General features: G+C 18.5%; 4 protein-coding genes across 4 annotated transcripts; 1 reads left to right on the top strand and 3 right to left on the bottom strand.

Moving 5' to 3' along the window:
* Positions 1-126: 126 nt before the first annotated feature.
* Positions 127-5,601, top strand: PF3D7_1140600 (conserved Plasmodium protein, unknown function; the record flags this gene model as incomplete). The annotated part of the gene is made up of 1 exon (XM_001348051.1): positions 127-5,601. The coding sequence occupies one exon, from the start codon at positions 127-129 to the stop codon at positions 5,599-5,601; it is 5,475 nt and encodes a 1,824-aa protein (XP_001348087.1).
* Positions 5,602-6,207: 606 nt separating this feature from the next.
* On the bottom strand, positions 6,208-11,917 carry PF3D7_1140500 (myosin K, putative; the record flags this gene model as incomplete). Its single annotated transcript, XM_001348050.2, has 5 exons — positions 6,208-6,297; positions 6,401-6,472; positions 6,626-6,915; positions 7,061-7,484; positions 7,577-11,917. 5 exons carry the CDS (start codon positions 11,915-11,917, stop codon positions 6,208-6,210), a joined length of 5,217 nt encoding a protein of 1,738 aa, XP_001348086.2.
* Positions 11,918-13,407: 1,490 nt separating this feature from the next.
* Positions 13,408-14,011, bottom strand: PF3D7_1140400 (conserved Plasmodium protein, unknown function; the record flags this gene model as incomplete). The annotated part of the gene is made up of 2 exons (XM_001348049.3): positions 13,408-13,587; positions 13,688-14,011. The coding sequence occupies 2 exons, from the start codon at positions 14,009-14,011 to the stop codon at positions 13,408-13,410; spliced, it is 504 nt and encodes a 167-aa protein (XP_001348085.1).
* Positions 14,012-15,610: 1,599 nt separating this feature from the next.
* On the bottom strand, positions 15,611-16,696 carry PF3D7_1140300 (P-loop containing nucleoside triphosphate hydrolase, putative; the record flags this gene model as incomplete). The annotated part of the gene is made up of 1 exon (XM_001348048.1): positions 15,611-16,696. The coding sequence occupies one exon, from the start codon at positions 16,694-16,696 to the stop codon at positions 15,611-15,613; it is 1,086 nt and encodes a 361-aa protein (XP_001348084.1).
* Between the last annotated feature and the right edge of the window lie 273 nt (positions 16,697-16,969).

Raw genomic sequence — 16,969 nt, 5'->3', positions numbered from 1 at the left:
AATTGTAAATATGGAAATTCTTTATTTTTTCAACAAAAAAACAAAAAAATAGAAATGTTATATATATATATATATATATATATATATATATATAATATATATATATATAATATGAATTTTTTTTAAATGTCTATCCTGCAAAAAATATACAGTAATTATACAAAAGAAGAGAACAAAAAAAGTTGTCTGAATGATGACATGTATTCTTATAAATTAGCAAATCATTATATAAAAAGTAAGGATAATTCTATTAATAATTATAATCCTAAAAATATGTCCAAAAGGTTATACGATGATCGAGTTGAAACGTTTGATACTCTAGAAAATGTAGATCATTTTGAAGAAGAGCACGAAGAAAATTCAACAGAAAAATGGTTGATTGAATGTTCACCAAATTATTATATATTTGAAAATTCAAATATAAAAAAGGAAAAAGAAGATATAAATATAATAAATAAAGCATGTATCAATAATTTAGAAAAAAACAATGAACATATTTATCAAGATCATAATCAAGAGATTTATGTATCCAAATTATTTATAACTCTATTGTATAAAAAGTATTTTTCAAAAAAAAAACAAAAATGTTGTTCTCCCCTATTAAAGATTAAAAAAAAAAAAAAAAAAAAAAGAATTTATGATCACCTTTATAAAAATGAATATAAAAACTCTTTACATCTTTTTTATCGTTCAAATGATATACTTAATAAAATAAATGAAAAGAAGGAAAACGTGACAGGTGATTTTTGTAATGATAATATAAAAGAAGAGGATAATCTAATAAATCATCACAATGATTTAAGATATAAAAATAATAATGATTATATTAATATTTACGAAAAGGAAATAGAAAATTGTAATACCCTGGAGGAAAATAAAAGAAAAGAAATGAAGAAAAATAAAATTAATCATGAAAAGGATAATAAGAATGATGAAAAGAATGATGAAAAGAATGATGAAAAGAATAACGAAATGTATCATAAGAGTAACAATAATTATCTTTTCATTTTCCCTAGACTTTTCTCATATTCCCAATATTATAGGGAAAAAAAAATTCTTAGAAAAATCTACAAATATATAAAAATATATAAAAATAAGAAAAACATGAAATTGTTAAAACAAAGAAATTGTAATTTAATTACGCTTTCGCAATTTATGAAAGAAAGGAAGAAGAAAAAAAAAAGAAAATTATACAAAAATAAAATACATAATAAAATACATAATAATAATAATAATAATACAATATATGAAAAATACACAAATCAAAATAACTCTAACAATATAGATGAAAAACAAAATTGTTCTAATTTAAATATATTAGATGATAATACAAATTATTTAGAAAATTGCATGCTTGAAAATTTATCTATGGAAAATTATGACCTGGATTTTCAATATATAAAGTCAATATTAAACAGTTGTAATATCATATTAAATAATACGAACAATATATATACATTAAAAGAAGATAATAAAATTGATAACAAAGATGTTAATATATATGTAGAACAAATAAGCAATTCATCCAAACAAATTAAATATAACAAAATTATAGACCATATAAAAAATAATAATATATATAATGATATTAATGATAACATAAATAATGATATCAATGTTTATAAAAATAATGATATCAATGTTTATAAAAATAATGATATTAATGATAATATAAATAATGATATAAATATTTATATTAATAATAATAATAATAATAATTATATAAATAATAATTTTATTACACATAAAACAAGTAGACGCTTTAGCATAAAAATCAAGAGAGATAAAAATAATCCCAGAGAACATGTATATATTATTTATAGAAAGGTTCATTTAAAAAAAAAACTCATAAATATAATAAATGAAATATATAAAATAAAGAATTACAATAATGTTATTCATACAAATACATATACATTAAATAAAAATGCTCCTATCAAACCATATAAACTTTATTCACAAATTAATAGTAAATTCACTACATATATAAATAAAATTTATAATAATAAAAAAAGAAGAAAAGAAAAAATTGATCAGATTTTACAACACACAAACACAACAGATACACATATAAAAAACGTTACAAATAATAATTTAAAAAATATACATATGGAAGATATAAATGAAAGTGATGTGATAAGTATAAACAAAAAGAAGAACATAGATAATAATTCATTTGTTAAACAAAATCAAAATGATTTAGATTCATACAAGGGAAATCAAAAGGAATGTAAGAGAAGTGAAGTAACCAATTTTGAAATAAAGCAAAGTATAGAATATATAAATAATGATAATATTAAAGATATAAATATTAAATATAATAATAATATAAATAGTTGTAATGATCATAATAAAGTGAATCCACTAAAATTTTTTTTAAATAAAAAAAAAATTGTTGATGTTATAAAAATAAGAAAGAAAAAAGATCAAGTACCTTTGGTATACTTTTATGATAAAAATAATATAAGAATTGGTAAGTTTTATATAGAAGAGAATATATTACAAGAATATTGTAAATTATTTGAAAAATATTTAAATAAAAAGGATAAAATATACACTGTTATCATTAAGAAGGATCATATTATAAAAAAATATATAAACGAAAGTAAAGATATGATAATGAATAAAGAAAATATGACTGAGTTTATTGATTCATGTTTTACATTAGATAAATTCTTTTGTCTATTTTCTCTTCTAAAAATTAAAAATAAAATATACATATTTTTAAAAGATATTAAAAATATCATATTACAAATAAAGAAACTTATTAATCATATAAATAAAAAATTAGAACAATTTGAATATATAATTTATCGGATAGAATGTAAATTATCTAATATGATAAATAATAATAATAATAATAATGATTTAGATAATAATATAGTTATAAAAACATTAATGAATATTTTTTTAATAATTACCAATATATATCGTGACATTTGTAAAAATATAAATGATCAAAGTTATAACATTTCTTCAAATATAAAATGTAATGAAGCGATTATCAAAAGTTATCTTGTTTTTGTTAAAAGGTTCTGTAAATATATTATAAAGAGTGTTATACATATAGAACATTATTACAAAAAAATAAAAAACATAAACATAAATAAAATGAAAGATATAAATAAAATGAAAGATATAAATAAAATGAAGGATATAAATGAAATGAAAGATATAAATAAAATGAAAGATATAAATAAAATGAAAGATATAAATAAAATGAAAGATATAAATAAAATGAAAGATATAAATAAAATGAAAGATATAAATAAAATGAAAGATATAAATAAAATGAAAGATAATAATACTATTATTATTAAAAATAATCATAATGATAAAATTTATGTTCACACATTTTCACATCATAATCAAATATGTCTCTTTTCTCATATACATTCTAAACTTATTGATCATTTAAAAATACGTCATAACAAATTATTAATTTTTAAAAAAATACTAGAAGTTTATTTAATAGAAATTACAAATTTTGCCAAATATCAAAAGAAATATAATAAGAACAAAATAAATTTGTTCATAAATTCTGCATGTCCATATGAATTATTATTATTCTCATCATTAATAAAATGTAATATTTTGTGTAATGTAAGTATAAGAAATATATGTAATAGTTTACATAAACAAACATTTCAGAAAAAACAATCTATATATAATATATTCCTAAGTAATAAAATTAAAAATAAAATATTAACATCTATTAAAAAGAGTGTTGTACCAACAAATGATATAATTGTTAAATCTCCAAAACTTATTTTAAATAATTTACATATAAATAAAAATTGTCATATGAATAAATTAAAAACGTATCAAGTAACAAATTCGAATTTTTTTAATATGAAACAAATAAATAATAAAAATAAAAAAAAATTATCATATAATAATCTAAATAATTATTCTAATATATTACAGAAACAAAATTATTACAATATAAAACATATTCAAAAAAAAAAAAAAAAAAAAAAATTATGTAAACTAAAAAATATTAAAAATATATTTATGCCTAAAAAAAAAAATTCATGTCTTTTATCTAATATCATAACAAATAATAATACATATATTTTTTCCAAACTAAATAATAAAGTTATAATAAATTATAAACATGCATTAGATACTTTAAAAAATATAAGAAAAACAATTCAAATCAATAGTAAGCACAGTCAATATAATATTCAAAATCAGATGAACAACTTGACAAATCACCCAACTAACCATAAAGAAAAACAAATACAAATGGGTAAGAAGGAAACTAATAATGATTTTAAAAAAAGCAATCACAAAATTAATTGTATTTTTATGACACAAAAGAATAAAAAATATATAGTCAAGAAAAAAATAGAGGACTTACAAAATCAAATAAAATCATATGAATTGAAAGATAAAAAAATGTATAAAAGTAATAAATTGAATAGGGGGAATCATAATATATGCGACCAAAACGAAATAGAGGACACCAATAAATGTTATAATAATAATAATGATGATGATACTTATAAAAATTATAATAATGATGATACTTATAAAAATTATAACAATGATAATACTTATAAAAATTATAATGATGATGATCATGGAAATCATGAAAGTGTAAAATGTACCGAAAATAAAACGAACAATGAAAAATCTCATTCCATTAAGGATAACAAAATAATTCAAGAAAATATTAAAAAAATTAAAGATTTTGAAAAGAAATATAAAAGCATACAAGATAATAAAAATAAAACAAAATACATAAAACAACAACGAGAATTTAAATTAAAAATCAATACTCGAAATAAAAATATCAAATTGTTACAAACTAAAAAATTAAAAAATGTACACATTAAAAATTATAAAAAAATTAATAAAAAGAATTTTATATCTATAATTCATGCAGACAAAAAAGGAAATAATACAAGAATTAAATTTAAAATAAATAATGAAAATTTCAATCATCCTAAAATTATTGAAGAAAAAAAAAAAATTACTTATATTAAAAATAAAAAATGTGGTACTCAATTAGTAAATACTACATCTAAATTATTACAACATAATAACACATGTAATAATCAAAAGATAGAAGAAAAAAACGATATTATATATAATAATCAAAAAAATATATTAACGTGTAAATATTCTAATACTTTCTCAACCAAAAATAAACAAAATAATAATTATCATAAAAATCATTTTATTAATCTCTTATCTCAAACAAATAAAAATAAAGTATTATCATCAAATAGTTGTGTTAAATATAAATTATCTGACTTTTCAAACAAATATAAAAACAATATTTTTAATGAAGAAAAATGTTCGGTACTTTCAAAGAAAGATAATATACATACAAATCATAATCATCAAACATATGATATAACAAATAAGATATCCAAAAATAAATATTATAATAATAACACTTCTGAAAATTATAATAATATACTAGAGTATTATAACAAACACAAGCATATATCTCACAACGATAATTACATATATAATCAACATGAAGATAATATATTATACAACTCTTCAAATAGTATGGAAAGTATAAATAATAAAAAAGGAACAAGGATTAAAAACGTCAAGTTTCAAAATCAATATTTTTTTTTTTAATCATTAAAATATTCATTCGAATATAATGAGACACACTGTTAAGTTATATTAATATAAATGAATGAATGAATGAATGAATAAATGAATAAATGAATGAATAAATAAATACATACACAAAAATGTACTCTCAACCTTTTATTTTATTTTATTTTATTTTATTTTATTTTGTTTTATTTTATTTTATTTTTTTTTTTTTTTTGTTATTTGTTAAATGTAAATAATCAAGCAAATTTAATATAACACATTAAATATGTGTATAATATAATAAATAAAAGTTTGATACACATTTGTGTTATTTTATTTATTTTTTTTTATTTTATAACTTCAAAAAAAAAAAAAGAAAAAAAGAATAAATCAATGAAATATGGTTAGTTCAAAATAATTATAGACAATCTTTTCAAATAAGAATATTAATTAAAATTTTTTATATTAAACCAAAAAAAAAAATAAATAAATAAATAAATAAAATAAAATAAAATAAAATATATTGATAATATAATAAATTAATAATAAAACATATAAATATTAAAAAACATATAAAATAAAATGTAATTACATTTTTATTTTATTTTGTACGCTTGTATCGATTTTTTACAATTTATCTATTCAGCAACATTTGAACATGTTTAGTTCAATTAATGGTATTTTTGAATCAAGATTGGTATCTAAAAAGTGGTTTAATAAAATATCATTTTCCTAAAAAAAGAATGAAAAATTAATATACATATATATATATATATATATATATATATGTGAGTGTTTATAAGAATTCATTATATAAGTTATCATATTATTTTACATTATTCATAAGATTAATATCCGGTTCGGGTATATTAGTTTGAGTAACATGAAAATCTTCTGGAATTATAAGCTAACAATATAAAAAAATAAAATAAATAAATAATAACAAATAATAACAAATAAATACAATACATATATATATATATATATATATATATATATATATATATATATATATATATATATATTTATATTTATACATTTCTATGTTATATTATATTACCACGTCAGTCAAATCAAAATCATACTGCTCTTCTAACACCTCTTCCTTTGTAGGTTTATATACACTATATATATTACTGATATTACTATAATTTCCTCTAATATATATGGATTTTTTTTTCTTCTCTTTTTGTGGACACATATGATTTTGCTTATATTTCTGAATATATCTATCATATATTGTATTTTTTATATGATTGGATACTTTGTTTTTCTCTCTTTTATAACTTGAAACAAATTCATTTCGGTTATTTGCATGGTTATATGTTTTCCTTTTCATTTCATTCTTATCTAAAAAACATTTTTATATATCCAAATAAAGCTCATATATGTATCAGCATATTATATATAAAATATTATATATATATATATATATTTATAATTTTATTTATCTATTTATTTAAATTTTTTTTTTTTTTTTTTTTTTTTTTTTTACGTGATTTACTAAGGCTTATCATGTCATTCTTGTAGTTAATATTTTTCCTATCCGTATTAATAGTACCACTACATATACTCAAATTACTGAATCGAAATTTATTCTTTGCGTTAATTCTATTAATATTTTTCTGCACATTTTTTATTTTGTTTCTTTCATTTTTTACAATATTTCCTACACTAATAATTGGTTTATCTTCAATATTGCTATTTTTTCTTTTCCCAAGATTTAAATGTTCATTAAAGGTGTTTACATTACTATTCTTATTTTGATATTGCCTCTTAATATCATCATTTTCATTATAATAACTATTTGTACTTGTTGTAATATATTGGGATGTTAAATAATTGTTTCCTGCATCCCATGTTTTTCTTTTCTTCCTATTATGTATATTAGTGGATGACAGGAAAATTTTATCTCCTACCTTAAAATAAATAAATATAAATAAATAAATATATATACATATATATATATTTTCATATATAAATGTTTGCATTTTTTTTCCTTTTTCATTACTGTAATGGTGTGGCGATGCTTTCTTGTCTGAACATATATAAAAGAACCAATTCGATCTGTAACATTAAAAGACTTCTTTTTTAATATATTCAATGGATAAATTTTTTTTTTTTCTTCTATTTCATTTTTTGTAAAAGTATGGTGATACATATTTTTTTTTTTAGAGTCTTTCACATGTGCTATTTTTAAACAGTAAAGTATGTACTTTTTTTTCATATATTTTTTAAATGCTCTTTGTATTTTAATAATACACTTTAATAAATATTTATAATCATATTTAGTTATATACATAATCCAATTTTTTCTTATAATATTAGCTGCTTTAACTCTTTGTTTAAAATACTTTTGAAATAAATAATAATCTTGTATAAATAAAATTTGCTTTTTCATGTATAAAAATTTTTTTCTTAAAATATATGTTCGATAATTTTTTTGTATAATTAATGTACTACTTTTTAATTTTAAGAAAAAAATTCTTTGTTTATATACATTAAAATAAAAGAACAGTATTTTTTCTATACATTCTAATTTTTTTTTAAATAAATATTGATTATATAAATCCAATCCTTCTTCCATCAAAAGTTTTGCTCTTCTCTTTTTAAATAATATTTTAAATCTACATCCAAATAAAACAAAATTTAATAATCTCCTTTTTCTTATATGTAGCCAATATTTATAAACACACTGAATGAAGGTATTTTTCTTCTTCTCATTTTTATTTAATATTTCATTAATAATAGATAATACACCAAAACGAAAAAATATTTTTGTCTTACCAAAAGTATATTCATTTGAATTTATTTCTAGAAACATTAAAACGATTTTACAAAACATTTTAGGAGTTAAATATCTTTTCATATCTTCTTGTAATATACCACTATATCGTATCCATATGTCATCATATAAAACTCTACAAGGATAACCATTCTTCATCAAATTTAAAATATCTACCATACCACTCATAACTAGTTGACTTAACACTAAATTCTTATTAAATAATTTTGCTTGCTTTTCTTGATTTGGTTTTATACATCTTATAAATTTTGATGAAGTCTTACTTAATTTATTCGATAAAACTTCCAACTGTTTTTTAAAGGACGAAAATATTGTTTTCACCTTATTCTTATACAAATTATTATTAGTACTATTATTATAACAGGAAATCGTATTTTTGGACTCCTTTTCATGATGAGATATCATCTCCTTTACCGATAGTTTTCTTTTGTTATTTTTTTTGCTCTTATCATTATAATTTTGTTTATTCGCATCATCATATTGTTTGTTCAAATCATCATATTGCTTATTCGCATCACCACATTGTTTATTCGCATCACCACATTGTTTATTCACATAACCACATTGTTTATTCACATCATTACATTGTTTGGTCCTATCACATTTTTTTTTTTCATGATTTTCTTTTAAAATCCTTGAGGTTTCCCCCTTAATATCTTCACACTTCCAATTTCGGAATCTTTTCCTTTTCAATAAATTTTCACTTATAAAATAATTACAACTTGATAAAAACATTTCTATATCATTAGTCAATATGTCAACATTCTTGTTGAAAAAATCTCGAGAATCATATAATACATCACCTGCATAATGAGATATAATAAAAGACTTATTTGCTACCTTATAATTTCTAATAATATTTTTATACTTTGCCGAATTTATTATATTTTTATTGAGTTTCTCATAGAATATATCTTTATTATCATCTTCATTAGATTTATTAGATACAAATAATAAGGATAAATCTTCCAATATGGTATATATACTTATATCTTTTGTATCTCCTATAAGACTAATAACATTACTATTATCATTATAAGAAATCTTTTCTATTCTTAAATTTTCTTCATAATGTATCTTTTCTTCATTATGTATTATTTGTTTTAAAAAAAACGCGTGTAATATTTCATTAGCATAATTTATACATAATTGTTCAAATCCATTCATACCTTCATTACTAAAATTTTCAAAACCATATATATCTAAGATTCCTATAAAATTTATTTTCTTATTGATTCTTATATTTTCATCCGTATCATCACTCTCATATTCATTTTGTATATTTACATTCTTTGTTTTCCTCTTAAAGGTCTTTCGTTTTTTATTCTTTTTTTCATCCATATTTATAAATGATTCATCTTCTTTGATCACTTTTTCATTCTCAAAAAATGTATCCTTCTCAGACCATTCTGAATAGATATTATTATCACTATCATTCAATGAATCATTTACACATAAAATTATATATTCAAATAAGAGTTGATATAAAATTTTTGATATAACATCTCGATTATAAATCGCTTGTTGGTATGTATAACTTTTTTGTGTTTCTCTAACCCTTTTTATTGTTAATATTTCGATGATTTTATTGATATTTGAATTATCACTTTTTATATATAATAGTTGGCTTAGTTTTTTACAGATCTCGATATTTTGAATTTTAATAGGTTCTTGATCATTAGCACTTTCTACAAAATTTATATTACCTAAAAGAAGTATACATATTAATGTTTTATATATTTCTTCTTGTTCATTTGGAAGAACACCTATACTATTAAAACATTTTATGATGAAATCTAAGCTGTATAAATTTTTCCACTGTATACAATCAAATGATTTCTCTGGTTCATCCTTCTTATTATACTTTTGATACATATTTATATCACCATCCTTATATTTGTTCTTTTTATATTTAGAGTTTATATTATTACCATCTTCTATAATATCATTTTTTTTTTTTTTTTTTTTTGTATTTTCATATGATTTTTCATTTTGCCTTTTTAATAAATAATTATCGTCCTTTTCGTAATTTCTTTTTAATCTTTCTTTTTTATTATCATTAATATTATTTGTATTTTCATTTACATTTTCATTTACATTTACATTTTCATTTTCATTTTCATTATCATTATCATTATCATTATCATTTTTATTATATATATTATCATCATAAGTATTATAATATGTGTATTTATTTTTTATTTTTTTATCTGCTTCAATTAAATAGTTATATTCATACCATGGTAATAAATCAAATTCTTTTGATAATTTTTCATTCTGACAAAGGGAATAAAAAATATGATAATTTCCTTCTCCTTTTGGAACATCAACAACTCTCGATTTGGCTAGTAAATATGTTTCAATGGAAGCAGAACATAATATACCTTTTTCGTTATAATTTAATTTCATTAGTTTACCAAATCTACTACTATTATCATTTTTTATAGTCTTTGCATTACCAAAACATTCTAATAGAGGATTACTATTTTGTATTTTTTCTTCATATGTAGAGGATGAATATGTATTTATAATATTTGTATAATCATCTGACTTTAAATTTATATTTGAAATATTTTTTTTTGAATTATTTTTCTTTTTTTTTTTTTTATCTATATTATTTTTTATGTTATCGTTATTATCACTATAACTATGTTTATCATAATCATAATTTTTTTTTGCTTTTTTGATAGTATCATTTTCTTCTTGAGGACTATTATTATCGCTTGTTGTATATCCACATCTTTTATAATTATATAGTAAAGTGTCATCCATGTATTTCAGATTATTATCTACATATTTCATATTATCAATTTCTATTTTATCACATTCATTTGGAATCATTTTCTTTTTCTTTTTCTTATAACCTTTTTGAAAATAACTCAAATAAGTTAAATACTTTAGAACCTGTTTTGATGATTCTGTTTTCCCAGCTCCACTTTCTCCACTTATAATTATAGATTGACTTATCTTATCTTCAAGTAAACAATTATATGCATCATTAGCTATTGAAAATGGATGAGGGATAGCAAATAAGTCATTTCTATCTTTTATTCTTTTCATATAACTTTCATCATATATATCAAAATTTTCATATGGATTTACTGATAATAAGATATAACCGATATATGTATAAATACAATTTCGGTTTTCTTTATTTATATATGCTTTATTATATCTTTGATAAATATTTTCTAACAAATTTGGTGAATTCAAATATATTAATTGTGTGTTATCACTACAACCAAAATTGGTATCTATAGGTAATAAATATTTTACATTTTCTATTATATTATAATTAAAGTCATCTTTCGATGTATTATAATTATCATCTATAAATATATATATTTCTACTTCATTTTTAGAAACAAATCTTTTCACGCTCCCTTTAAAAAAACAAAAAGAACTATTTCGATGTTTATAATATTCATAAATCTCTCGATATAATAAACTGTTTTTCTTTTTAATAGAATTAATATGTACCCAAACGAAAGAATCCTCATATATGTAATTTATATCTCTTGATTCTAAGGATTTTTGTTTATACATATTTAACGGGCCGTGATTATATCATACTATATGTAATATATACATATATATATATATATTAGATTAGACTAAAATAAGAAGAATTCACAATAAAAAGAGATATATATCATAAAACATATATATACATATATATTCAATATGTCTATAAATATTTTAATAATAAAAGGAAAATATAAATATGTATATCTTTAATTATACATTATTAATATTATATTTCTTTTTCTTTTTTTTTTTTTTTTACAAACATTATTATTAATAAAAGTTCGCATAATCTTTATATATATTTATATATATCTATTTTAATCCAAAAAAAAAAAAAAAAAAAAAAAAAAAAAAAAAAAAGACATATATATATATATATATATATATATATATATAGATTATATAATTATTAAATTATATTTAAAGGGACTAAAATAACAATTTTATATTATATAAATAAAAATTAAAGAGAACATTTAAAAAAAAAAAAAAAAAAAAAAAAACTATATTTATATATTAAAATATATATATAATGTTATATTTTCGAAAAGTATTTAAATAAAAACAATGCCTTAAGAAGAACAACAAAAACATATATATATATATATATATATATATATATACATATTTACTTAAATATAAAACAAGTCAAAAGATTAAAAAAGATATCTTGCACATTTTAAAAATATTCAATTTAAATATTTCATTTTAATTTATATAATCCATCTTATAAATATACACATTTTTATAGATTAACATCATTATAATTTTTAAATAATTCATTGTTTTTTTTTTTTTTTTTAACTTATCTATTAAGTTCTTTCGTCTTTTGTTTAAATATATATTAATGTTGCTTCATCTTGTGTATTCGTCAAAATAAAAAAAGAAAAAAAAGGTAAAGAAAACAAGGAATAAAAGAATAAAATATATATCTTTTAATCATTTTGTAAACATATTAATATAGTGTAAACTTAAATTTTACCTTATAAGAAAAAAAGAAAAAGATTATAACAATATATATATATATATATATATATATAGATATACTTATGTTAATACATTTTTAATTTGGTATATATTTAATATTTCTCTTATTTTTTTGAAAAAACAATTATGAAGTGGAAAATGTGTATAATTATTCTTTATCGAAAAAAAAATATATCAAATTATAATAATTATTTATCTTTCTAAAATTTACTCTCACGTATATATTATAATGTTATGGAGAATAAACCTGTATGATAAATATATATAATGAATATTTTTATAAATACATATGTATCTTTTTAATTAAAAAAATAGCTTTCTTACATCTAAATATATTTTATTAAATTATATATATATATATATATATATATATATCAAGAAAAAAAAAAAAAAAAAAAAAAAAAAAACAGAAAAATAGAAAAGAAATACGAATGTAAAATTATTATTAACCAAATTAAAAACAACAATATATTATGTATTTTATACATGTGTTAACAAAGTTCACCGAATATATTCACAAATTAGCAGCAATAACATTTCTTGGTTTTCTTCTTTGTCTTCTCTATACTTAAGTTAGAGCATGCTAATGGGTTTATAATTCCATAAGGATCATAATACGGATTCATTGGAATATTCATGCCTCCGTAATATTGAGGGATTCCTCCATACATGGAATTCATTCCATTAAACATATGATATTGCTAAAATAAAATAAAAAAAAATTAAAATATTTAAAAATTAGAAATATATATAAACATTTATTTACATATATGTTAATTTCTCTTTCTTTTATATTCTTACGGGATATTCTGTTGATATTGCATTGTTGGGATACATTAAACTTTGATTTAATGCTGCAGCAGCTTGCATAGTTGTTGGATCTAAAGGCATTCCAGTTTCAGTAATTCCAGGTATTATGTAAGGTATATTATTTGGATCAATGGTGTGGTTTTCATCATGACTAATTGTGTGGTATCCTTCTGCAGGGTTTGTATCTACTACATTCTTAGTAGATACGTTATAATTTTCATGTAAAGAATTCATGTGTGCATCCTTTAAATATACATTTTCTTCACTTCCGTTAACTGAAGCAGTTTTTATATTTTGTGTCTCTGAAGTAGCCATTGTTTTTTAATGAATATAATATGTTAATTTTTTATAGTAAACATATATTATATATATATATAAATATATATGTATTAATTTTTCAACAATTATGTATTATTTCTAAAAATATGATAATTTAATTTAATCATCAAAAATAAAAAAAAAATTAATTTTTGAATTAAATAAAAATAAAATTTTATTCAGCCAATATTTTTACAACATAGTATGACTAGCAATATTATTTCTGAACAGTCAGGTTGTATTTTATAAAAAGTTAAATTTTTTTTTTCTGAACACTTAAAAAAGCTAGTAGATCAAAAAAAAAAAAAAAATAAAATAAAATAAAATAAAATAAAGTAAAATATGAAAAAAAACAACTAAAAGGAAATATATAAAATATAAAAAAAAAAAGAAAAATTCTAAGAGGTATAATGTTATTTCTGAATTTCAAATTACAACTGTATTGCATAAATAGTATCGTATGCACAATGCCAAAAAAAAAAAAAAGGTAAAAAAAAAAAATATATATATATATATATATATATATATATATATAATATATATGAAAAATATACAAATTTTAAAATATATTCAAAATTTTTTAAATAATTAAAAAAATAATAATAATCAAAAGGATAAAAAATAATAACGAATCTCATACATATAGCACTGATAATTATTAATATAAAGTTAATAATAACTATATAAAAACTACATGAAAAAAACAAAAAAAAAAAAACAAATGTACCTAAAATTTTTTATTTCCACATTTAAACGAAAGCACAATAACCAAAAAGCATGTTCAGGTAAAAATGATATGGAAAAAACAACACATCTTTTGGGATATTTACAGTGCAAAGATATTTTTATAATGGGTTGTAAAATACTAATTATATAATTAAATTCATAAAAAAAAAAATATATATATATGTATACATGTATATATGTATAGATCTTATGTATGTGAATAATTAACAAATAAAATAAAAAAAAAATTTTATTTTAGCACATGGTGTTATTAATTTAATTTTTTCCTTTTATTAGGTATATCATTTCAGAATTACCGTAAGTCCTTGTGCTCAAATGTATGTATATACATATATATATTAACATTTGTTTACTTTTTCATATATGTTTTAATTTCTCCTTTATAAATATCAACCGTGTTGTATGTAACTCTTCGTATCATCGATTTTTATATACTCAATTTTATTCTTTTAATAAAATTTATCATAAGAAGAATATAAATATATGAAAAATTATATGGTGTAAACATAAACTGCTTGAATTCTTTTCGTAATATGCGTGTGCACAATGAGTGCATATCTAAAGGGAAGATACGGTTATTAATTATATATATGTATGATGATCAATTTTTTGAAAAGTTTATATATAATTATCTTCATATATGGTGTACAGATTTTTTTTTTTTTTATCATCTTCTGATATTTTTTTTTTTAATATAAAATAAAGTAAGAATGAGATAAAATATCCATTTCTTTAATAATATAAAATATAATTTGTATTTAAATAGTTTTTGAAATGAGACATATTATATACATATTAATTATTTTTTTTTTTTTTTTTTTTTTTTTTTTTTTCCCCTATCTAGTATTTTTATAATGGTATAATTGTGTTGGCATTTTGTATCATAAAAAAGAATTTGGAATAGTGCGTTCTGCTGATATTTTTCATTTCTGATGATAAGCATAATAAAAAATTGATACTGTTTATATCATTTTTTTTATTTATATGTGTAAATTCATTTTTCTCATTTGGTATTAAGAAAATAAGGAACGGTTTTTCTATTAAAAAATTATTTGTTAGAAAATCTTTTTTCCTAAAAATATGTGTTTTTAATATATCATTAAAATTTTGTGGAATTAAAAATATTTGTTTTAATGAATTTAAATTATTATTTACGAAATTGTAATGATCAGTATTATCTATATTTTCATTATTATCTTGTATTTGTTTCTTTGTTTCTTCGTTAATAGACAAATTTATGGTATATTCCATAAATTTATCTTCAATTGATAATTTGGTATAGAAAAATAGAAATCGAAATGTTTTCTTTAAATTTAAAATAAGAGTAAATGCATAATCTAATAAATCTGAGGTTTTCCTTTTTACATAATTATTATCCGAAAAGAAATTTATTTTATCATATTTACAAAAATTCCAAAAAGACAAAGAATCAATAAATAATGCTTCAATAAATATATTTTTCCCTTCTAATAAATTTTTTAACGTATTAAGGACTACTATTAAATGTCCTGGATTTAATATTTGAATATAATATATATTCGAAAAAGAATTATCGCCATATACTTTTTTTAAATCATTATATGTACATATGTTATTATTTTTATTATTTTTTATAATATATTTATCAAATTTTTTATTTATAATATTTTCATAGTTCTTATAATTAAATGATAAATCACAATCTAGATATACAACTTTACAATTCATTCCTTTCAATTCTTTCACAGCCGTAAGGTCAGCTAATATTTCTGTTAATAATAAAGTCTTTCCACAATTTTCTTTACCATATATACATACACTATCACATTTTTTTAAAATCCCATTCTTTATACATTTTTTTAATATAGCACAATCATTGAAATAATAACTCTTGTTATGTTCTTCAAATAAATCTAAACAGGTACAATCTATATCAATTTTAGTCATCTTTTTCATAATAAATTATTATATATATATATATAAATATATGTGAAGGTAAAACAAAATGTTTACACATAAACTTATATACCTATTATTCTTACGATACTGGAACCTCAGCATTATATATTTATAAATAACATTTTAATAAAATGTGCACATATATATATATATATATATTTATGTATATTCTTTACAAGTTTTTATAAGAATAATATAAAATAAAATAAAACTATATTTTATTTTATTATATTATATTATTATTATTTTTTTTTTTTTTGTATAATCTTA

The sequence above is a fragment of the Plasmodium falciparum genome, assembly GCF_000002765.6.
Source record: "Plasmodium falciparum 3D7 genome assembly, chromosome: 11".
In the NCBI taxonomy this organism is placed as follows: domain Eukaryota; phylum Apicomplexa; class Aconoidasida; order Haemosporida; family Plasmodiidae; genus Plasmodium; species Plasmodium falciparum.
This window is presented reverse-complemented; position numbering and strand designations above follow the sequence as displayed.